The 23,931-nt window shown below is 36.1% G+C and overlaps 2 protein-coding genes across 3 annotated transcripts; both read left to right on the top strand.

The window, feature by feature from the left end:
- The first annotated feature begins 3,787 nt into the window (after window positions 1-3,787).
- Window positions 3,788-11,666, top strand: LOC134843575 (coiled-coil domain-containing protein 74B-like). 2 transcript variants are annotated; one of them, XM_063859711.1, is made up of 6 exons: window positions 3,788-4,061; window positions 4,141-4,369; window positions 5,375-5,657; window positions 8,822-8,958; window positions 9,438-9,467; window positions 11,216-11,666. In XM_063859711.1, exons 1-6 carry the CDS (start codon window positions 3,806-3,808, stop codon window positions 11,430-11,432), a joined length of 1,152 nt encoding a protein of 383 aa, XP_063715781.1. In that variant the 5' UTR covers window positions 3,788-3,805; the 3' UTR covers window positions 11,433-11,666. The 2 variants fall into 2 exon arrangements, with proteins under 2 accessions (XP_063715781.1, XP_063715782.1); XM_063859712.1 differs by having other exon boundaries at window positions 9,441-9,467.
- Window positions 11,667-11,770: 104 nt separating this feature from the next.
- Window positions 11,771-19,764, top strand: LOC134843574 (broad substrate specificity ATP-binding cassette transporter ABCG2-like). Its single transcript, XM_063859710.1, has 3 exons — window positions 11,771-14,713; window positions 17,550-17,809; window positions 18,351-19,764. The coding sequence occupies exons 1-3, from the start codon at window positions 14,331-14,333 to the stop codon at window positions 19,712-19,714; spliced, it is 2,007 nt and encodes a 668-aa protein (XP_063715780.1). The 5' UTR covers window positions 11,771-14,330; the 3' UTR covers window positions 19,715-19,764.
- Window positions 19,765-23,931: the final 4,167 nt, after the last annotated feature.

Here is a 23,931-nt window from a genome sequence, read left to right on the forward strand (position 1 = left end):
GGAACACCCTCGAATGTATAGCCGAGAGTTTTCTGAATTTTTCGATAATCTGAAAAATCTTTTTCCTTGGAAACTTTTTGAAGATGTTCCAGCACCAAATGATATTTTTCAATCAAATTAGGGTTGGGACCTTTTCCGCTGTGAATGCAATCTCTGAGAACATTTTCGTGATACTTCAATAAATTAAGTTCTTTCTGATCTACACGCTTTTTGTTCTCTTGAATAAACCTCAGAAGGTCACGAAAATTGTGCTTAAAGTTTTCGTAACTACTTGGTGATTCGTTTTCGTAAAAGTTTTTTAGGTCTTCACGAATTAAGCTGGCGTTGTTGTTTAAAATTTCTTCATTTAATTTCCAGTAACTAGGGCCGCGCTGATACAAGTTAGATGGCTTAACAAAAACGTGTAAGAGTAAATGGTCAGATATTGATAAATGAATGCTTTGCATAGAATCATACTCTGTTTCGAATTTTAAGAAGACGTAATCTATGCGTGCAAAAGTATTATGTTGTTTGTCATAATGTGTATAATCACAAAAATCATTCTTGAGTGCAAAATCAACAAAACCAAAACAATCAAGAATTTGTTCTTTGAGTTGGGTAAATCGTTTGATACGTGCATCATTTAGCTTAAGTATTGAAGAACTGTTAATATTATCATAACTCAGCGCAATAAAGTCACCCATCATGATAATTTTCGATTTGTTAGGTAAAAATCTGATGCTTAATTTCAGGGAATTCAAAGTTGCTCGGAATGAAATTGGGTTCGCATAAACGTTGATAACAAACCAATCAAGTTTGACAAATTTTAACAATTGAAAACCTGTACTTGAAGCAATTCTTTTTGCAGGACTCAAGTTTGATGACCATAACGTTAAGAAACCACCAGAATTATTTGAGCCCGGTATGAAATCGAATAAAACATTATATTTATCCAGTAAACTCAAATGTATATTTGTAAGTTTCGATATTTTTGCTTCCTGAATGCACAAAATGAAACTGGGCGATTTTTTTAAAACTTGGCATTTTTTGATAAGTGAGTGTAATTTAGCTGGATTTCCTATGCTAAAAATATTAACGGAAAAAATATCTGGTTTTTCGCACATAGAAATTTTTGCTAAAACTTCCCTCCAGCCAAGTCTTCTCCGTTATTTTTAGATTTCTTTTTTGGCCCTTTCTTCCGTGTTAAAACTGACCAAGAGGTTGGTGAAGTTTCACGCTCTCTTTTTGTAAGCATTCTTCCGTCAGAGGAACTTTTTCGTTTGTTATTTTCGATATTTAATTTGTCTTTTTTTTCATTTGCAGAGTAAGAATGAAAATCTACGACCTGATTGTTGAGAACCTCATCCTTTTGTTTTTCTTCGCTTGGAGTAGCTGCACTGTTTGTTTTAGATTCATCAATCAAAACTCCAGATGGTGGTGCTTCAACATTCTTATCTTCTTCATTTTCGGTACCATTACAAAACTTATCGCTTGTTGTTTCGTCATCGTTTTTCTCGTCGCTGGCATTATTGGAGCTTGGTTTTTGTGGGTAGTGATTATTTGGATTTTTGGTTATTTGGTTCCCTATATTACACCAATCATCGTGATGACCTTTTTCTTGGCGTCCAGACATCTTGCATTTTTGACATTCATGTAGTGAAGGTATGTGAAACGAGATTTCTACACCTTCCCACATTTTGAAGCCATCCATTCTCGATTTATAAGACCAGTCCTTCAGCTTTTTCTCTTGTTCTTCGTTTTGTATTTTAACTTCTAAAATTGCTCTTCCTGTGTAAACATACTGACCCGGTTCAGTTACGATACAGGTCTCACGTTGGAATATGGGGCTATGAATTATGTCTTCTGGCAATTGGAGAATTAATTTCGCTTCGATATCGTTGCATACATAAGGCAAGTTCGACAATTTGATTTTTGCTAGTTTAGGGTAAATGTTCTTGGGTCTATGAGACCTTGGAAAGCATCCCATGGGAAATACCGTCCTGTTAAGTAGAATGATTCCTTCGATTTTGATGCTAGTTATGAATTGCTCTGCTTCGGGGGGAGCAATAACTGTCAGTGTATGAAGTTTGCGGTCATCTTTCGTCACGGTTATTGTTTTTGAGATTGTCATCTTCTGTTGCATTGTTGTGGGGAATTGTTTAAGTATATCGGAAGCACAACTTCGATATGCCTGCGCCAGATTTTCAGCTGACCTTACAATTTCTCTCGAGAATGGGGGGATGATTTTGATTATTTGGATTTGTTTTGTTTGTGTCGTCGATTTGTTTGCTGTTAGCGCATTTCTGAAATTTGTCTCCGTTTCAATCAGCACTTCGTGAGTAATTGGTAGCTGAGATTCCGTCAGTTGTTGTTGACTCATGGCTTGGTTTTACTCAATGGGGGGCAAAAAAGCCTTCACCCGTAGGTATACTTGAAAAAAAAATTAGATTTTTCTCTTTCAAAATGTAGAAATCAGAAGGCAAAAACATCAACTATTCAAGATATTTTGTCTTTTTCGAAAATAACAATTCTTGAATTTCGATTTAAATACATGCTAGAATCCATCATGCTTCGTTTTTAAAATTAAAAGTATATTTCTGCACTTATAGTATATACCTCATTATATTTCTACCCTATCCTCAGTAGGGTCCAAGTTATTGCTTTGCACCCGATATACCTGAAAACATAATATTTTGTGTGCATGCACCTTTTTTTTGATTGGATGGCTTGTCTAATTTTCACACCAGTTGTTTTGCGATGGTGAATCAGTTCGTTGCATACGTGTAGTTAAGAGTACACAGACCTCACTCCTGTTTATACGAATACCGAAAAACTAGTGCAAGAAAAATTGGTTGCATTCTAAAATACAGACCCTTTACTGAAGTGAAAATTTCTGAACGAACGAGTTTTCCGTATGATTTTGACAAGATAATTTTAAAAAGAAAAATGTTGTCGATTATGTCTAATTCACTAAGTTTCTTCGCGTTTGTACAATTTTTCTGATTACTCGAGCCATTTAAAAAAGAAAACAAGGATAACCGGTTGGTGTGCTGTGCAAGTAGCACAAAAAATTGGTTTGTCTCGAATCTGAGAAATTTTTTCGGAAATTTTAACACTCAACCTATTCCGATTATTACTTGTGGTACCTGATTTTGCGTGGAAAAAATTAAAACACACCCGAATTTGTGTTGTATGACGCGGGTATCTCTGCGAGTGTCCGAGCAATTGCGTTCTTGAGCAATTGCCAACTGGTTTTGGGAGATTCAAAGTTTTTCTGATTGTCCCGGGTTTTTCTGATTGTCCCATTTTTGAGCAATTGCCAACTGGTTTTGGGAGATTCAAAGTTTTTCTGATTGTCCCGGGTTTTTCTGATTATCCCATTTTTGAGTAATTGCCAACTGGTTTTGGGAGATTCAAAGTTTTTCTCTTTGTCCCGGGTTTCCCCGGGTTCCCCGTTTTCCTCCTTAATATCGCTAATTTTAGCTGAGCAAGAACATGGATCTTCTCAGCTTCGTTTCTATATGCTTGTCGTATAACCTTGACAATTGTATATAACGAATTTCTACCCTTGACAAGTCGTTTGTCTTTAATTAATGATGTCAGTTTTCAGACATCGCAAATTCTCAAATAAGTTCAGAATTTAACCTTAACTTTTCTCTAGAAATACTTCCGATTCCCTTCAGTTCCTCCCCATTTTCAATGGTCGAATTAATTTAAAAATTAAAATAATCGTTTGGGTGTAGCTAGGTGAGGTCACTGATCTCATTTTAAATGAATTGGATGTGAACTCTTTTACTATTTTTAGTATTTTTGAGATTGACATGTCATGAGTATAATTCCTCACCAAATTTTGGAGCCAATTCCCTTTGGCAACCCAGCTGTAAACAACCATAAAAGTAAACCAGAAATATGGCATATCCGTGTAGACCAACAGCCGGTACCACACAAGCATCAACAAAATCGAGAAAGTCCATCAAAGATTTTGCAGCTTGAGAATACCATTCAATTTATGAACAAACAGCACAATGAGGTACTTCAATCGCTACAGCATGAAATAGAAGTCCTAAAAAACAAAAATAGAGGTATGTTACTTTTTCGCTTTTTTAGTTTGACAACAAAAAAGTTGAAATCAGAAACCAATTTTGCTAAGTTTGCGTTTAGACCTACAGTTTAGTGCATTAACCTCTGACGATTCCCGGTTGCTTAGCAATCCCTCGTTTCATCATGTAATACCCACTGGTTTCGGAGGAGGAGCAGGCGATGCTTTTAACTCGACTGATTCAAGAAGGACGAGAGGCCTGGAGGAGGAAGTAGACCGCCTAAAGGGGATGCTTTCCGAACAGCGTGAACAGAATAAGAAATTGCAGGTGCTAATTGATGGGTACAAAAGGTGAGTTCAATATCTGCTCAGATGTAGTGTATTATTGCCGATCGATCTATTAGTTATTTACCTACAATAGCCGCTTAAATTAAAAAAGAAACAAATGAAAGGGTTCTAAGGAATCCCCCGACAAAAATATGTTCGTGGTTTTTTTCTTTAATATTGAATGAATTTAACTACGGTATGGTGGTGCCATCGTGTTAGATAGAGTTACTCTGCTACTAGAAAAATGGTCTTTTCATCGTTTTCATTTTAAAAATCGAAGGTTATTTTATCATTTTCAAAAACTTTATTCAAAGTTTCCGAAATTTGTGTTACTCTACCAGAGTTGAGGTGTTTTTCCGTTGGCTTTGGCGGTAAAATTAAGTTTTCAAAATTTATCTTTTATATTTGATACCGCAATATCACAACTCGGTCAGAAAACCAGCAATGAAAATCTTTGGAACGAGCCATTAAATTAATATTTTTATTGTTCCGACTTTCGATACGAAAGTAACGGAATATTTGTGCTCGGGGTGGTTTTTTTTTCTTCAGACAAATTTCGACTTTTTAACTAGCAATTTTTGACGGATTTTTAAAATATCATTCAAAAGGTATTGTTGTCCTGAGCTTAAATTTGAAAAGATATTTCACCTGTGATCATTTTTCGTAAAGTTATGAGGGTTTAAAGATTACCATTTTGACCAATTTCGGACAATTAGCGCGCGATATAATTCGCGCTATTAACGCGTAAGCGGAGATTTAATCCGCCTTATAAATCGTTCCAAATTGGTTGAACGAAGCTTATTTGCCATAATTGATTTGTTACAAGGAACGAAATCTATCTTTTTATACTTTATATGGCGTGTGGGGGGATGACTTTCATAAAAAATTTCAAATTTTAGAAAAAAATTTTTTCATTTTATTTTATTTCATTTATTTTTTTTTATGTTATGACTGCTGCTCCATAAACCTTAAAAGGCAGTCGGAACATTCAGGGCTTCACTCTGATACGAGCAGTCTTGTTCAATTTAGAAGCATACCGCTGACTAGTTCGGCTAAGAAAGACCAGTTAGATCGAACACCTCCATCTAGTGCTTCCCACCACAACACTCTCACTCGTCGCTCTCTCAATGCCTCCCCCATCGATGACTTGGCAAGTACAAGTTCCAAACTACTGATTGAGGAGGCTCTGCCCTTCAGCTTGAAGCCATTTGTGGTCCACCCGCCAAGTGAAGATGACAGAACACCCTCTTTGAACGAGTGTCAAGCAATTATAGCCCAACTTTCTTTTCATTGCCAAAATCAGCACCAGGAGGTTTGTTTAATGGAATATACTTACTTTTGTTGATGCGATCACTGAAGTTGACGAGGAACTTTGGATTCGAGTCAGTTAAGAGTAATGAACGTAATGAAGACTCTTTTATAGGTCTTGCTGGTTTTTTTTTCAGGAAAAAGTCTTAGAATATTGATGCACTTAAGTATAATGCACTTTTTGAGTTCAATTGAAATTCATCTGCTGAAATGGAGGTAAATGGCACTCTCCAAATACGAACGTGGAAATGGCGCAAAAAATGTGAACGATTTCTTTTTTCGAAAGTGGAATTTATTTTTAAGATTTCCCAGCGGAATAAAAACTTTACCTATTGATCCAGCTTTCTCAAGTTGGGTTAATGTTATCAAAAAACGCCATCCATAAATTGTTTTAGAAATTCAAAGAGCTTAAAGGGCATTTTTTTTCTTTGAAATTCGAAAGTTTTCAGATTTTATCAAGAAAGTCAGCCTTTGTTTATGTTTACTTGCTTTCATTACTCTTTCCTATCTTCGATTGGCTATGTTTTTTTAACACTAACTTTGGTAGCCCAAAAACTTCAGAGAAGTTCAGTTCACATCACATGGAATTCCACTCAGTCGTCATTCAAGCTGTGATGAAAATTTTTTAAAAGTTGATCTCAATTTCGACAGATGGTCGCGTTTTTTTTTCGAACAAAGTCAGCGCAAAGACTTTTAGTGAACAAAGATTTTCTCATTGAGGTCGCAATAATATCAGCGTAGAGAGTAATCCTCTTCTTTTATGTTTTTATTAACATGTTTGTAACCAGTTAACGAGACTTAAAACAGCTGCTTCTGCTACTCTATTATTTACAAATTCATATATTTATATGCAAAGTATCCGCTCAGCATCTTTACTAGTCGCTGAGATTTAGAGTGATTTTTCAGGTGCGATTTCGAATGCTTGGAGATGATTTCGACCCAGTTTTGCAAAATAGAGTAAATATGATCATTTTGATAAATGACAGAAGGAAACAAGGATAGCTGGTTGCTGTGCAAGTACCACAAAATATTCCGACCGTTTTCACAAAAAAAAATAGACAACTTTTTTTTCTTTTCTTTCAAACTTATTTCGGTTTTAATGGGTGGCGTGATTCTTAAAATATATGATTGCGTCGAAAATAAGTGAGTTAGGCATGATCGACAACATTTGTCTACAAAAAAGGTACAAAATAATGAGAGAAAAAAACATTGAAACAAAAATTTTTGCACCATAATTTTAATTTTTTTAGAGAACGTTTTTTTTTGCCAAACAAGTGCTTAATGAAACATCCGAAAATAATTTTCTCTATAGTAAAATCATTTTTTTTATTCTAGAATTTTAAAAAAATAGAGTTAATATCTATATAACGAGCGTTACTCGATCGAGCTACTTGCTCTAAATTAGACTAAATCTCAAAAATTTCGAACCAATTTTTCTCAACACCGGGACATGTTTTTGGAATTTTTTCAATGTCGTTGGAATCACAACTGAAAGGGTTTTCATCTGATATTTCATTTGACCCATTTCGATGATTATTTATGGTATGTTATTTTGCGTGGAAAACAAAAAAAAAGAAAAAACGCTTAGAACAAAGTCCTTTGGCCATAAAAAAAATATCGAAATACTTTAAATTAAAATTTCCAAAGCGTTATCACCCATGATTTTAACATGTTTTTTTTTTAATTTTTAAAAATTTTAAGTGCCATTGAAGCGCTGCTTGAAACTTCAATAGCTAGCTTAAACCGCTTGTTGAAATTAAGTTTTTCAAAGCTTAAAGAAACAATTTTCATAGTACAAACGTTACCGTTACTCGCTCACTTCACTTGCTCTAAATTCGACTAAAAAGCAATACTTTCAAAGCGGTTTTTTTTTCTCAAGACTAAGATGCTGTTTTAAAAATTTTTTCGATTTCTCACGAAAATAATTTAATATCGTCATCATCTTTGTTGTTTTTACGCCCTTTTCTGGTACTCAAGGGTTTGATGTTGTTGACACTAGTTCGGATTTTGGGTGGGATATTTTTTTGACTGTTCACAAACTCCATGTCTCTAAAATTAGATCAAATTTTTTGGTACTTCGAATTTTGTTGATCTGTCTGCCTGTGATTTCTGACTACTCTAAGGTGAGCTAGATGTAAGGTTCCTTGACTGTAAAATGAGCTCAAATTTTCTCGTTCTTCATTTTTCCTTGTTCTGTCTGTTTGTAACATATATCCAAGATGAGCCGGATTTAAAGCTCCTTGGCTCGAAAGTGAGCTCAAACTTTGGTTTCCTTCAGCTCTGACGTTAGCTCCAATTACTTTAAGCGAAGATAAGACTTTTGTCTTCTGTCAGGTGAGCTAGATTTGTAAACTGAAAAAACGAATCGAACCAGTTAAAACTTTACTATACATATGATCAGAACTTCTGGAAACAATCCCAGAAGTTTTTTGCTAGCTCTCTGACCCCATCAGGTGAAGAATGCAGGCCGTCAGTTGAGATAAGTCTCCCATGGCTAAAGTGCTTACTTCTGAAAAAAAGGTATTCCATAATGCTTTGCCAGACGTCTTATACGATATATTGCTCGACCTATTTTGATGGTTATTGAGTGGAAAAAAACGGAAGTACCATATGAAGGTTGATTTGACTAAGACTCATCAAGATTGTTTTGCTGAGAAATTGACTAAAGAATAGTCATGTCACTATGACTTTTAATTGAGCGTAGAAGTAGAAGCATATATGTTCCGACCTTTGAAAATGGGGAGGAATTTTGTTATCGTGTGTGTTTTGGTTTTTCATTCTAATTTTTTTGTTTTCCACGCATAATTTGTGCCACAAATAATCAAGTAGTGGTTTAAGTGATATATTTTTGAGCGAGTAAAGCGAGCGAGCAGGTTTATTTTGTTTTTCAACCAAAAGCTCACTTTCTTTGAATTTATTTTTCATTTTTCGACTCATTTACCTGTTGTGGGTTCCACTTTAACAAGCAACATTATGTCTGGGAATTTTTCGCCAATGCTTAAGATTCAAGACAGTTGATTCCACGTCAAAATGATTATTAGAGGAAATAAGGCTCTTTTGTCGTGAAATCCTCAACAGAACCTTCTTTTCTGGTTTTTGGGTTCGCCTGCTGAAACTGCCGGTGCTCAATCGACCTCATTATTGCCTTGCTAGTAATGCTTATTTTAGCTCTCGGAACTGAAACAGAGTTTGAAGGATGCCCTCTACTCGCAAAAGTGGACTCCAGATGCATACCTGCTTGCCAAGGCCATAGTGAATGACCCTCAGGACCACGAACAAGACATGAGGCCACTATCAGCTGACGAGTTAGTGCTTTTAAATGTTCCCACTACCTAAGGTTGGGAAAAACTTTTATTGAGGTGTGATTGATTTTATTTGCAAAATCAGGTAATAAAATTACTCTTCAGATGGAATCTATTGGCGTATTGCATAAAACGCTGTAAATTAATCGAGCTTTAAGTCATAGTTCGAGCTGCTACGAATTTTTTTATTAGGCGTCGAAAAAGTTAAGTTTCGCTGTTTAAGCAAAATACGTTTCACTTGCATATGATATTTTCGTAATTTTAGAGTTGGATCGGCTGTTTATCTACAAGTTCCGCTCTGAGCTTCCATCAAAATATAAGTCTTCTTTTAAAAAAGGTGACGTGTCTGAAAAAAAGTTTGAAAACAAGTCAATCCGTGAAAGCGCCTTGTGAATTTCTCTGTTCAAAATGTTCCGATTAGAAAGAAATAAGTATTCCATAAATGTTTATTCTCAAAAATGAAATGCGATTTTGTGTTTCAGTAGGAGTAAAAAGAATCGACAGGTGAAAATGTAAGTTGATATTTGCTTTTGCTGATTGAATTAGTCAACCAGGGGCGGATTTAAGGGGGGGGGGGGGCGGACGCCTCCCCTTCCCCCTCAAGGATTCTGCCCCATGCCGACCCAAAGGGTCTCCTTTTTGTACTATTTTGAGATATCAATTTTGATGACGGGCCCTAAAATTTTTCTAAAGGCGCCTTTGGCGCCAATATATTCTATTTTTGAGGGGGGAGCGCGCCGAAAAAACGCGAACTTTCGGTCAAAATTGTTCCAAAAACTGCCCAAAAACGCTTTTTTGGCCTGTTTTTTTTTCTTCAAAGTTTCGCCTATGGCGAAGAAAATTGGGCCGAACCAGGGTCTTTTTAGTACTTTGGGAGAGTTCGGAAAATCAATTTGACCTACTTAAAAAAAACGGTCGACAAAACGTTGGAAACTTTTTTGAAAATCAGCCACGCCCTCGAGAAGATCCGCCCCTGAGTAAACTATTGCTTTTTAGCACCGAAAATAATAACAAGAGTGCTGGTATCAGGGCGAAGCCCAGAATGTTCTGAGTGCATTTTCAGGTCTATGGAGAATTAATAACCTGAAAAAATGAAATGTAAATCAAATGAATTTTTTTTTATTTGAGATTTTTTGTGAAAATTGTTCCACACACCATATAAAGTACTAAGGGGTAGATTTCGCTCCTTGTAACAAATCAATTATGGCAAACAATCTTCTTTCAACCAAATTGGAACGATTTCTAAAATGGATTAAATCTCTGCGTACGCGTTAATAGTTCGAAATACATCGCGCGTTAATTGTCCCAAATTGGCCTAAATGGCTATCTTTAAACCCCCATAACTTTACGAAAAATGAGCACCGGTAAAATTTATTTTCAAATTTAAGCTCTGGACAACAATAGTTTTCGAATGATGTAACAAATTCCGTTAAAAATGGCTAGTTAAAAAGTCGAAATTTGTCTGAAGAAAAAAAACCACTCCGAGCACAAATATTCCGTTACTTTCGTTACGAAAGTCGGAACAATAACAAAAGAATAACTAGACTACTCGTATCAGGGCGAAGCCTTGAATGTTCCCACTGCCTTTTAAGGTTTATGGAATAGTAATAACAAAAAAAATTAATTGTAATAAAACAAAATGAAAAACTTTTTTCTAAAACTTGAAGTTTTTTTTAACGAAAATCATTCCCCATACGCCATATAAAGCACAAAAGAATAGATTTCGCTCCTTGTTACAAATCAATTATGACAAATAGGCTTCTTTCAACCAATTTGAATTTATTTCTAAGACGGATTTAATCTTGCATTTGCATTAATAGCGCGAAGTATATCGCGCGTTACTTGTCCCAATTTGGCCAAATTGGCAATCTTGAAACCCCCATAACTTTGCGATAAATTATCACAAGTAAAATATCTTTTCAAAATTAAGCTCAAGACAACAATGCCTTTTGAATGATGAAAAAAATTCCGTCAAAAATGGCTAGTTAAAAAGTCGAAATTTGTCTGAAGAAAAAAAACTCACCCCGAGCACAAATATTCCGTTGCTTTCGTATCGAAAGTCGGAAGAACTAGTGTGACTTCAGTAAAAAATCAGGTTCTGAGAAAATTTTATTGTTTTGAGATCTGCTATGGTGCAAAAAATTTTGTATTTTGCCATAATTTTTTTGCAGATAAAAGGAAGGGCTTCTTCAAGAAAGAAATATTCGCACTTATAAGTCAGTTTATGCTCTCATTAATAAGAGATTTGATATGTTTCCAGTCCCGATGCAGTGTACTCGATCAAAGAGCACGGGTCCCTGCCTGCCCTCAGACAGACTCTGCAGCCTGGGGTGATAGAACGACAGAAGAAGGTACACTCTATGCAGAAGAAGCGCCTCAGGAGCTACATAGTGTCTAAGAACGCAGAAGGAAACCAGCAGACAGGAGCCATGATGCAACCTCAGCCCCCTCCCCCTCCTCAGCCACCCACTCTGTAGAAAAACTAATTAAACTTTATAGTGCAAACTGTTGTTATCAGCAGGGGCTATTCTCATGACAGAAGTTCCGAATAGCAAAAAATCCTATCAATGAAAAACTTGACTGTACTGATTTAAATTACCTAAACAAAACGAGGCTCACTTTGATATAGTTATGTCAATGATCACCTGGGTAGTTTTGGTGTCATTTTTCATTGACTTAAAAACCAAAAATGTTCCTTTTTTGAGGTTAAGTTTGGGCCCAAATTTCACAAAAAAAAACAATTGCAACATATTAATTCTGCTGAAGTTCTAAGCAAGTTTTGTCTTCATCATTTTTCACCTAAAATCAACCCAATTCGAGAAAAACGCGTTTTAAATTTTAAGTTTAATGCATTTTGTCCGGGTAATTTAAATCAGCACTGTATACTGAACAATCTGAATTGTGACGCTTTCCATCAGACTTTGAAAAAATGAGTTCTGATTGGCTGGTGTTCCGTCCGTCTGTCATGACAGTTTTTCTCCTTGTCGGTCCTTAAATGGGGTCCTTGCCATCTTCCCGTTTTTTAAATTAAAACGGTCTCTAAACTTCTATTATAAGTTCAAATTAGGGTTGAGCATGTTAAAAATGATGCTGCACTGTTCCATCAAAAAGAACAAATATAATCTTTAAACTAGCATTTGTAGTATCTGTAAGTTTATTGTAAGCGTTAGAGAGGGGTTCAACTTTGGGAAAGACCCTCCCATTAACTTCAAGGACCATTAACCGAGAAAAGGAGCTGAATTCAATTAAAGAGATACTCAAAGCCCTGATATTGGAGTTTACAAGGAATAAATGAAAAACAAAACAATGCGTAGACACTATTATGCCGGTAAATTTACCTAGACATTTGCGTCCAAGCAAAATTGATCCAGATGTAACTATTCGATTTTATTCAATTTGTTGTTATTATTAGTTGCTGAAAACATGGTCACCAAGAGTTTACCTTCCAGAGCTGGCCTGGCAAGAACATAGCCTTTTTAAGGTGCACAATATCGGGACACAGATGTCTGGATATGTTTTGTTTGGGAGTTTTTCAATCTTTCGGACACTTTTGTCTGGCACAGAATTGTCTAGAACATAAATGTCCGGACACGAAAAAAAAAACAGTTGCTCTGCATGCCACACGGAATCGATCACAGTATTAGTAGCAGAAAATTAAAAAAAAACTAAGAATATTGCAGTTTTTGTGATAAAAATAATTTCTTTTTTTTCGAAGTGTCCATGAACGTAGTGAATACATTTAATAAGTCGTACTGGTATTCTTTATCAGGAAAATGTTTTTTTTCAGGAAAATGTCTAAATGTTTGATCCCGCTCAAATTTGATTTTTGGTAATGTGACTTTTGAATGTTTTGAGTTCAATTCAAATTCTTTTCCTAAAAGGAAGGCAAATTAAGCTCTCCAGTTATGAAAGCGTAAATGGCGCGAAAAAAAAACGTGAACGACTTCTAATTTCTTCGCAAATAGTTCTTTAATTTCAAAGAAGTTTAAGACCATGTGTTTTTTCTTTTAAGTTCGAAAATTAAAATTTCTTGGAAAACGATTCAGTCATTTTTTCTTGCTCCCTTGCGTTCATTGACCCTTTTTTAGCTGTTTAAGTTTATCAGATCCTCGTTTTTTTGTTTAAAAAATGAATCAATTCCTAAGACTGTGAGGCGACAATTCATAACAGGTCACAATTCGTAACAGGACGACACTCTTCAGTGAGGATTTGATCTTCTATTTTTGCTCCGGCGAATGAAATTAGCATAGCACGATAAAATTTGAGCCATTTTTTATAGGAACGACGTGTTAAAGATAAATTTCAGGTGCGGGCGAAAGCTGTATCATACTGAAGCTTTTTCAGAAGCTGTATTAAAGATTTTCATTGATCATTTTTTAAATGCAAATCATTTTTTATGGTACTTAAGCCATTAGTTATGACTTTAATGAGCCAAATTCAATGCCAAAGCCATTCTGCTGCCTAAACGAGACGGCAAAAGTTTTTAAATAATTTTTTCTTCTTTTTTAAAAAAATGTTTTGCATTTACGACTGTTGTCTTAGTTTTTGTGCTATTTAAACAGAAAATAGCTATTATTTTGTCATGAACTGTATTTGAAGTTTCAGAAAGTTTTCATACAAAATCGCTACTTTTTTTGCTTCGGCTAGAAATTGATTTGATCTGCATTATTCAGTGAGTACATATTACAAGATCAGTCATAATTATATCCGGGAGATCAGACTCACGGGTCATAAGGCCCTTCAAAGAATTGCCCCGATCACAACATACTTCGAATTACTACTCTTGATTGCCAGGCCGAGTTACTGAAAAATTGGCCCACTCTGGTTTTTCATTTCAAAGGCGAGAATTTACCACTAAGAACATCAGGGCTTTGACTGTTTCCGATTGCAAGTTTGATAAAAAAATATGTTCACTTGATCTGATTTTATATGCAGTTTGGAATCATTTCAGTTGAATACTATATGATACGACCGAACATCTTATTGTTTTTATTGACTCTTGGAACTTATTTCATATTTCATTTTTGGTGCATTTACGTTATAAATATTTAATTAACATCAATAACTTCTTGATATTTTTCTCTATTTATGACTCAGTTTTTACTGCTACTTGCAATGTTTGCTTTTAAAGCTCGACAAAAAACTGCTTTTGGAGTTGATCAAATACTTTTCATGTTATTCGTAATATACGCACACATTTTGATTTTAGTGCACATTCTAACAATCATCGTATGGTATATTCGGCTCAAAATAGTCAACATATAGTTACTAATAAATTTTTTACACAAGCTTTTTATCAATATTGTAATTTATCATAGCTTTCTTAATTGCATTTTTGAAAAATGTAAAAGAAAAAATACGTTTAAACTATAAAAATGGAATCCGAAGAGAAAAAATGCCTCGATCAGTCCAAACAAGGTGAGAAAACTCCCATTTTTGAGTCTGCCCAATTCTCCAAAACTTACCCTCGCTACTACTCAACCGAAACAAATAAACAGCTCCCGTCGGCTGAAATTTCGGTCCACGACGTCTCGTATTCAATTGTAACTGGGTCATGTCTTCGGAAGCACAGCAAAAGGATCTTAACTGATGTCAGCGGGATCTTCAAACCCGGACTCAATGCAATCATGGGACCTTCGGGTTCTGGGAAAACAACGCTGCTGGATGTTTTGGCCCAACGGAAGAGAACAGAATCCCTGGAAGGGTTCATTCTCCTGAATGGGCAACCTTTTCCCCAGAACTTCACCTTCTTATCGGGGTAAAGTTTCTTTTTCATTGAATACCAAAGCAACCAGTTTTTGTGCAAATAGAACAGGTGGAAGCATAACACCCATATCAGAATGCTTTTAAATAAAATACATCATAGATAATACTTCATCATTATTGTTCCGACCGTTTGAAAATTGGGGAGAAACTTTGTATTTGGGTGTGTTTTAGTTTTTTTGTTTACCACGCAAATCAGGTTCCACAAATAATCATTGAAATAGGTCGAGTAATATATCATGCAGACTTACAAAAGCTTTTTTTTTGCTAATTTAAACTTAAATTTTAATTTTTATTGAGTTAAGTTAGTTTTTGGGCACCAATTTAATCAAACACCATTTGAGAAATCATAAGCTTCATAATTCAAAAAATTTCTGCATAAACATTTGAAAATATTTTGAAATTTTTTTGAATTTTTTTAGATCATTTTCCGGTAATTTTTCTGCAAAGCTATTTTCATTTTGGCCTTTATTTTATCTGAATGTTGATTATGCCTAAGATTTTTTTCGTTTAGATCCTCATATTTTTTCTTTTCTTTCACGCAAAACCAGATACTCAAAAAGAATATGGGAACTTTCAAAAAATGTCCCAGTGTCTAGAGAAACTGGTTTGAAATTTTTTGAGATTTAGTTGACTTTGATTTTACTTTTTTTGAATTTTAGAATAAATAACTTGATTTTATTATAGAGAAAATTAGTTTCGAATGTTTCATTTAGCGCTTGTTTGGGCGAAAATTTAGATAAAAATTTAAATTTTTTCAAAGTTTTTTTCTCATTTTTTTTGTTTTTATTCATTTTTATCGAGACAAACAAAATCGCTCATGCCTATTTTACTAATTTTTGACGCAATCGTATAGTTCTCGAATCACGCCACTCCCTAAAACAGTCACAAATTTGAAGAAAAATAAAAAAAAATTTTTTAAGATAAATATTGTCGGAACATTTCTGTGCTACTTGTATAGTAACCGGCTATCCTTGTTTTTTTTTTGTTTTCCCCGCAAAATTAGGTACATCAAATACTTATGGGAATGGGTAGAGTGACATGTCATATCAAAGCCTTTTCAGTTGTGATTCGAACAGCGTTTAAAAGTGTCCAAAAAGTTAACCTAGTATCGGGAAAAACAGGTTTTAAACTTTTGATTTTTAGTCTAAATTCAAGCGAACGACGCGAGCAAGCAGGCTTACAATTTTTTGAATTTTTTTGATATTTTTTTGTTTTCTCAGTACGAGGCCAATCTCTGTTTTTTGTGAATTGTTAGTGGATTCCGCAACCAGGGCGCTCCCTTTATTCTTCTTTTGTTCTTTCATTTCTTTGATCGTTCTGACAAAACTTTAACATGTTTAAAGATTTTCACTGAATCCAAGAACATACAGACACAAAATTGTGCGTCTATCCAGTGGATTTTGGCTTCGTAATGCTTAGTCATTTTTCTGCAGTTTTTTCCTATTCTGTTATGACTTTCGAGTATTCCGAAGTTCCAGTTTTTCGTTCAGGTCCTTTTAATACACCCCGCTGAAAAAGAACAACACCAAATTTGCAATGTTTTAGACTATGGTCGGAACATTTAGTGCTACTTACAAAGTAACCGGCTATCGTTGTTTATAATTGAGTTTGATTGATAACCATCTGGTTTTCCTTCTATTGCGGTCTCAACTGTTTATAAGAAATCAGTTTGAGAAACCGGGATTAAACCCTTTTTCTCAAGTAAAAGAGAAATTCAAGAGAGAAGTGTTAGAGCATGATAGCTAAAAGTACATAAAATAAAACATATGTAGCCTACTTAACCGAAGCTAATAATCATAGCGAAATAAAACTCTTATAAAAAAACCTAGAGAGCAGCAAAAACCTATCCATAAACGAAAATACATTTCCCATTCACGAGCGAAAAAATCACAGATGACGCTCATCGAAGCCAAGTCTTTGTAATCTTTCGCTACTAACTTTTAATTTTGGCCCAAAATATCTGTAAAATATTTCAAAAACGATATGTATCTCATCTGGTGACGCATTGCTAAGCCTGAACAGCTCGCAACAAGCGTTACTTTGATTTCTAAGCCAGATTACTCTCCTCTCGAGTGCTTTAATAGAAAAATTTTGCGCGACTGATCCCTGAGCCCAATTGAGCTGGTACATTGCAATTCTAATTTTGGGCAACCGGATTGTTTAAAAAAGCTCGTTAAAAAGTCATCCAAACTTGCCTGATTAAAAAATGACCGAGCAAATTAAATAGTTCGTGAATCTTTCTGCAGTTTTTGCCTATTCTGTTATGACTTTCGAATATTCCGAAGTTCCAGTTTTTCGTTCAGGTCCTTTTAATACACCCCGCTGAAAAAGAACAACACCAAATTTGTATTGTTTTAGAATATGGTGGGAACATTTAGTGCTACTTGCCCAGTAACCGGCTATCTTTGTTATTATATAATTTTTGTTGAACGACCGCGAAAATATTGAAAGTGAGCAAAGAAACGTGCTACGCCGTAGTCCATTGTATACATCAAGCAGATCAGAGGAATCCTTTGCTAAACTCCTCCAGTAACAGGAGCTCAACTCCTTTGCTTCCCACGGCCAACCAGTAGTTACTAAATTTGGAGGGGAGAATGGGTCAAAAAAGCTCAATAATTTTTGTGTATGCTTCCATTAAATTGCAAAAAGGAACAGAAATCTTCGTAGGCCCTCGCAACCATTTTGTGGAAGCGCGGCAAATTACTTTTTGTTGACTTTAAAAAAATACGGCAAAATTTTTGCCCCCAGCAAAAATTCTAGATTGTTCTATCATAAAGGTAAATATATGGCCAATTATTATTGTTTTTCAATTCTGAGTTTCTGTTCAGTTACGTGGCTCAGGATGACGTCATCAGTCTAGCCTTGACAGTTCAAGAAAATCTGATGTTCTCGGCGTCTCTTCGGATGCGCGACTGTACACATGCAGAGAGGGTGCGTCGCGTGGAGCAGTTAGTCGCGGAGCTAGGTCTGGACCAGTGCCAGCACACCACCATTGGAGACCCTTTTTCCAGCGGCATTTCCGGAGGGGAGAGGAAGAGGTGCTGCATAGGGATGGAACTTGTCAACCAACCGCCTGTCGTATTTCTAGGTCTGTATTTTTTGTAGAACTTTCCAGTCTTGAGGTTGATTTTCTTCCGTTGATCTAACGGGCATATACTTGGTAATGGCTCAATCCGGCCGTGCTATTTTTAAGCTAAGCTATGTTTTCTGAGAGTAAGTCTTTCAGCTTTTACAATAAACAAAAGAAACATATTTTAGGGGAATTTAGCAAAATTGTGTTGCGTTTTTGATCGGTTTTTTGACAACTTTGGGGCCCTACTTTTTTTCGAAGAATTTTCTATCTTGTTCAAAAAACAAATAGCTACTAATCACTTTTTCTTTTCCCTGTCTTGAATAAAAAGTTACATGAATGATCCGAATGCAAGCGTTACATTGCCTCTACTTTTGTACAAAAAAAGATATTCAAGACAAAGGAAATCCAAATGAACTGTTAGTTAAGCAAAAGATTGTCCAGCATGTCATGCTGATGTTTTTTTTCAAGGTCATTCAAAACCCAGATAAAGTACGTTCCGCCAAGAGAAAATACGTCCGTGTTAGGTAAGTTCCGCTCAGCGAAAACTTTTTTTCAGATGAACCGACCACCGGCCTTGATTCTTCCACAGCGTTCAGTGTCATATCGGTTCTCAAAAGGCTATCAACTCTAAGAAACTCTACCTTCATTATCACCATCCATCAACCTCGGTTCTCGATCTACAGTCAATTTGGCAGGCTTCACCTACTTTCTCAAAGTGGGCAGACTGTTTTTCATGGACCAGCAAACGAGGCTCTGTCTTACTTTGAACAACTTGGATACGTATGCGAAGACTACTACAACCCCGCAGAGTTTTTCCTCGATTTGATGCTCCAATCAGTACAACTTAGTGCCTTTAGTCCCGGGTTCGAGTCCCAGCAGGCTCCGATTAAGACCCTTTCATTGGTCGAACATACTGCAAATCAGAGCAATATCAAAGATTTGGTGAAGTGTTTCCGGGCATCTGAGCTGAACAAAGTTCTGCACGATGAATGCGAAACTGTTTTGGCTTCAGAGGAAGGACACTTTTTTGACTCTAATGTCAAATTTTCACGCAGTTGGTTCACGCAACTTCACTTCTTAACAATGAGAAACTTAAAAGGGTTCAAAATTTTTCCTGGAAAAGTGATAGCCTCGTGGGTTGTCGTATTTTTGATTTCCGCAATGCTCGGTTTTCTTCTCTTTGACTGGAAATACGACAAAAAGGGTTTCGAAAACATCAACGGAGTCCTTTTCTTCTTTGTCGTTGTCGTAGTATTCGGAAACTTCGAATGTCTAAATGCCATGCTCGGAGACCGTGAAATCTTTATAGTCGAATCTCAAAACGGTTATTATAGAGTGTCCGCACATTTGCTCGCAAAACTACTAGGAGACGTGATTCCCCGACAGACATCCAAGATAACAGTCTTCGCTTTGTGTCTCTACTTTTTCCTCAACTTAAAACCCAGCATTGATTCGTTCCTTCTTTTCTTTTCCGCTGGTCTGCTCACATGTATAGCAGCTGTTAGCTTATTTGTGTTTGTTGCGGCGTTTACGGGACGTTTCGGGAGTGCCGCTGCATTGCTTCCCGCGATTTCAGTAATGATGATTTTCGTCGCTGGTTTCTTTGCAAATGTTGGAACGTTGCCGCCAGTTTTAGCGAAATTGAAATACGCCAGTATTGTTTGGTACGCCATGTCACTTTTAACAACATCTCAATTCCGAAATGTTGAATTTTGTGACTCTCAGAAACTTGTGGCGGAAAATGGATCCGAAATATCGCCGTACTTATGCGAGAGGGGAGAGAGCTACCTCGATAGATACAGTGTTAACTATTCATTCGCCGGATGTTGCTTGAACTTCATTGGACTCGCTGCTTTTTCCTTATTTTTCTACGTTCTCACATACTTCAGCTGGCTAAGAACTGCCCGTTCGCGAAAATGATCAGCTTGTTTTTATTGCAAATTAATATTTTATTAAATAAAATGTCTTCACATCATGTAATGAATCAATCTAATTTTTGTTTGAAAATTTGATTTCGAGTTATGATTTGGCTTCATGAGCGACTTGGTTTGCCGATTATGCAAGCGTCACAAACAGGGGCGAATCCAGGATTTTCTCGCGGGGGGGGGGGGTGCGGATTTAAATTTTTTTAAGGTCGATCAAATTGATTTTCCGAGCTCTCGCAAATCATTACAAAGATCCTATTTTGACCAAATTTTCTGCGCCGCAAGCAAAATGAAAAAAAAAACGGGCAAAAAAATGCTTTTTGAAAAATTTTGACCAAAAAATTGCGTTTTTTGGACGCGCGCTTCCTTCAATTTTGTATATGTCTGTCAGCCACAAATGAAGATCTTAAAATAGTACAAAGGGGAGACAGGGCTCGAATGCCTGAGAGAGGGCGTCCTCTCCCCTCCCTGAGTCCGCTGGTGGTCACAAATCAGGGGTGTTTAACTTAACAAAAACGAAGTTATACGATAGAAAAGGTAGAGTTAAGACGAAACAGGACTGCGCGTATATCAAGGCAAAGCCCTGAATGTTCCGACGGCCCCTTAATCCATATCGAGTAGTTTTTAGGGTAAGAAAATTCCGAAAAACTATACAATTTGGACAAGATCAAGTGTAAAAATTTGAGTCGAACGAAATTATCACGCACGATTATCTAGCCTAAAATCAATTAGGAAAGATTTTGCTGGGGCAAAATAACTCGCGTTACGGGTGCTTCCAGGATTTTGGATAAAATCTACAATGCGCGCAAAAATTAGTCCAAAGCATGGCCAAATTGGCAATTTTCAAACTCTCAAAACTTTGCAAAAATAAAATATCTGTTCAAACATCTTTGGTAAATATCTTAAATTTTAGTAAAAGTTCTTTAAATTTGGTTTTAGGGAATCCATATCTTCAATGGGGCTTACAACTTTTCTGTTAAAAACCATTATTTTGATCGCCGAAAATTGACTGATTAAAAAACACAGCACCAAGGGTACATATTCCGTTTTCTTCGAAAGTCGGAACAAAAATTTCATATTGAGAACGAGAAAATTAGACGAAATATAAGTTTTTTGTACAACCATTTCTACTTTTTAAAAAAATCGGCAGCCATATCAATTATTTGATCAGAACTCTCTTGAAAATATTTATAAAGAGTATCTTGGATTAAATAAAAGAGGTGAAATAGAAAATACAGACAATCACACAGAGTTGTACAGAAGAAATTAGAAAGTAATTACCAACTAAAAGTTCTCGTAGTTATTCTGAATTCACAGGAGGGTTGGTTGATTTAAAAAAAATAACTCATCTGAATACGTGAAATTTTTTTTAGACTATTTTCGCTTTGCGCCGTGTGGAAATATGGCTTGAAATAGCTGCATTCAATTAAACATAATAGTCTATAGTTTTTCAACCAGGAAAATCAAAATCTATTTGAATGAACTTACTTGTCATTCTTTGTGCAAAACAAAGTAAGTTGCGTTCAAAATACCAAGAAAGTATCGCAACTTGTGGAATTTTTGTTCGAGTCACTCTACATAGCACTAAAGTACAGACGAATTAATCTTAATACCTGTTCAGGTCAAAGGAAACAGCAGATGGCCGGTCATTCCAAAAAAAAACAGCAGACTTCTGAGTAAATTGAATGCAATCCACTTGCAGAAGCATTAACTGATAGCCACATGTATCTGATTGCCCGATCAGGCAAAATGAAAAAGAAGGTTTCAGGATCGCCAAAGGGTGTTGCGCTCTGAATACGTCTGCCTGCGGAGCTGCTATCATATTCTGAGTAACTTTCATGCAACCCAATTGCGGAAGCAGTAACTGACAGCCACATGCATCTGATTGCCCAGTCATGCCATACGAGATCGCAGAGAATTAGCCACTGCAGGTTTGCCTTCAAAAATTCACATTACAAGAATCTATCTGGTCAGGCCAAATGAAATCGCAGATGCTCGGTCAGGCCATACGGATTAACAGTTATATGAGTAAACTTTATGCAATCCTTTTGCAGAAGCACTAACTGGCAGCCACATGTTTTTGATTGCCCCGGTCATGCCATACGAGATCGCAGAGTTCGAAAGAGTGTTGAGCTCAGAATAAATCTTTAAGCAGAACTTCCACTGAAAAGTTATCACATTTTATAAAAGTTGTAAACGCTTCCTTTTTAAAAACATTAAGCTGCGCTCCGCTCTGTCATGTCATATGAGTTTGCAGAATTCCAGAATACCATTAGGTTTAGCGCTGCAGATCTGCTATATAGAATTTATCGCATTTCCCTGAAACCTTATTTGAGAGACATGCAGAAGCACTAACTGACAGCTATATCTTTCTGGTTGCTCGGTCATTCCACTTGAGTTCACCAACTTTGGCAAAAGCGAAGGGTGATGCGCTCACAATACATATGGTCGATGACTCGTTCATGGGAATCTTTCACTTTTTTGGAGTTTTATGCGCTCTAATTGAAGAAACATGAACTGACAGCACAATGTAAATGAAAACATAGTGATGCCATGTGCGATTGCAGATTTCATGAAACACTAAGGGATTATGTGCTGGGAACAGATATGATTACTGAAGTGCTTTTGAGAAATTCACGCTTTTCCGATGTTTCATAGGCTCCATGTGCAGAAACAGTAAATTAGTATACCAAAAGTACCACTAAAACTCATAGCTTCGAAGATTTTTAGAACCTATAAGGAGTCCGCTCAGAAAAAAAACCCAATATTTTTTGACAATGCGAGTAACTTTTGATCGACCAAAAAAGAAGAAGGGAAACGGTGCTGTTTAGACAACTTTGAAAAAGCGCTAGAAGAAGAAAAGTCGCTAGATTTTGTTTCAATTAACCACTGCAGGTTTGCCTTGAGTTCAAGAATTCAAATTACAAGAATCTATCTGGTCAGGCCAAATGAAATCGCAGATGCTCGGTCAGACCAAACGGGTTAACAGATATCTGAGTAAACTTTATGCAATCCTTTTGCAGAAGCACTAAATGTTTTTGATTGCCCGGTCATGTAATACGAGATCGCAGAGTTCGAAATACCAAAGAGTGTTGAGCTCTGAATAAATTTTTAAGCAGATTTTCTAGTGAAAAGTTATCGCGTTTTGTGGAAGTTATAAACGCTTCCCTTTCAAAAGCACTAAACTGCGCTCCGCGTCTGTCATGCCATATGAAATCGCAGAGTTCCAAAATACCATTAGGTTTTGCGCTGCAGATCTGCTATATAGAATTTATCGCATTTCACTGAAATTTTATTTGCTAGCCATGTAGAAGCACCACTTTACAGTTCCAAATTGATCGGTCATGCCACACAAAATCGAAACTTTTGGCAAAAGTGGAGGGTGTTGCGCTCACCATTCATGTGGCTGATGACCCTTCATGAAAAATTTTTCTGGGAATTTTATGCGCTCTAAATGAAGAAGCATAATTAGCATCGCAAGGTAGATGATAAAATAGTCATGCTATGCGTGATTGCAAATTTCATAAAATACTTAAGTACTGGGAAAAGACATAATTACGGAAGTATTTTTGAGAAATTGTCGTTTAATGGATCTTTTATGCGCTCCATTTGCAGATAGAGTAAATTGATAAATCGAAAAAACGCTACATGATTGTTCGGATTTTATAAGGAATCCGCCATTGAAAAAAACTGATATCTTTTGACGATTTGAGTATCTTTCCTTCCATCAACAACAAGAAGAGAAAACTTGCTGTTCAAACAGTTTTGAGAAATCGCTTGAAGAAAACAGTGTTCAAATCGTGTTTTAATTAAGCACTGAAGGTTTGCCTTAAGTTCAAAATTTAACAATCATCGAATCGTTTTCAAAAGGACAGGACATGAATGGGTTCAAAAAATTTCGTAGTTATTTTGAATTCTTGTTCTCGCTTAAAAATTTTCGCTTTCGCGCCCTGTTGGGGAACAATGGTTTAAAGCTGCTGCATTCAAATAGTTTGCTCCTGCTAATCTGTTTTTTTGGATAATAAGAAACTTAAAAAATATCTGAATGATGTGCCTTGTCATATTTTGGGAAAAGAAAAGTCTGTTGCGCTGAAAACATTTCTGGCTGCATATTTCCTTTTGAGAGAGTTATCAAGTAATTTGGAAAATAATGTGTCACTCGACGAAGCATTCACTGACAGTCAGATGTATCTGAATGCCCGGTCAGACCAG

This window comes from Symsagittifera roscoffensis, chromosome 4, assembly GCF_963678635.1.
Source record: "Symsagittifera roscoffensis chromosome 4, txSymRosc1.1, whole genome shotgun sequence".
Lineage (NCBI taxonomy): Eukaryota > Metazoa > Xenacoelomorpha > Acoela > Convolutidae > Symsagittifera > Symsagittifera roscoffensis.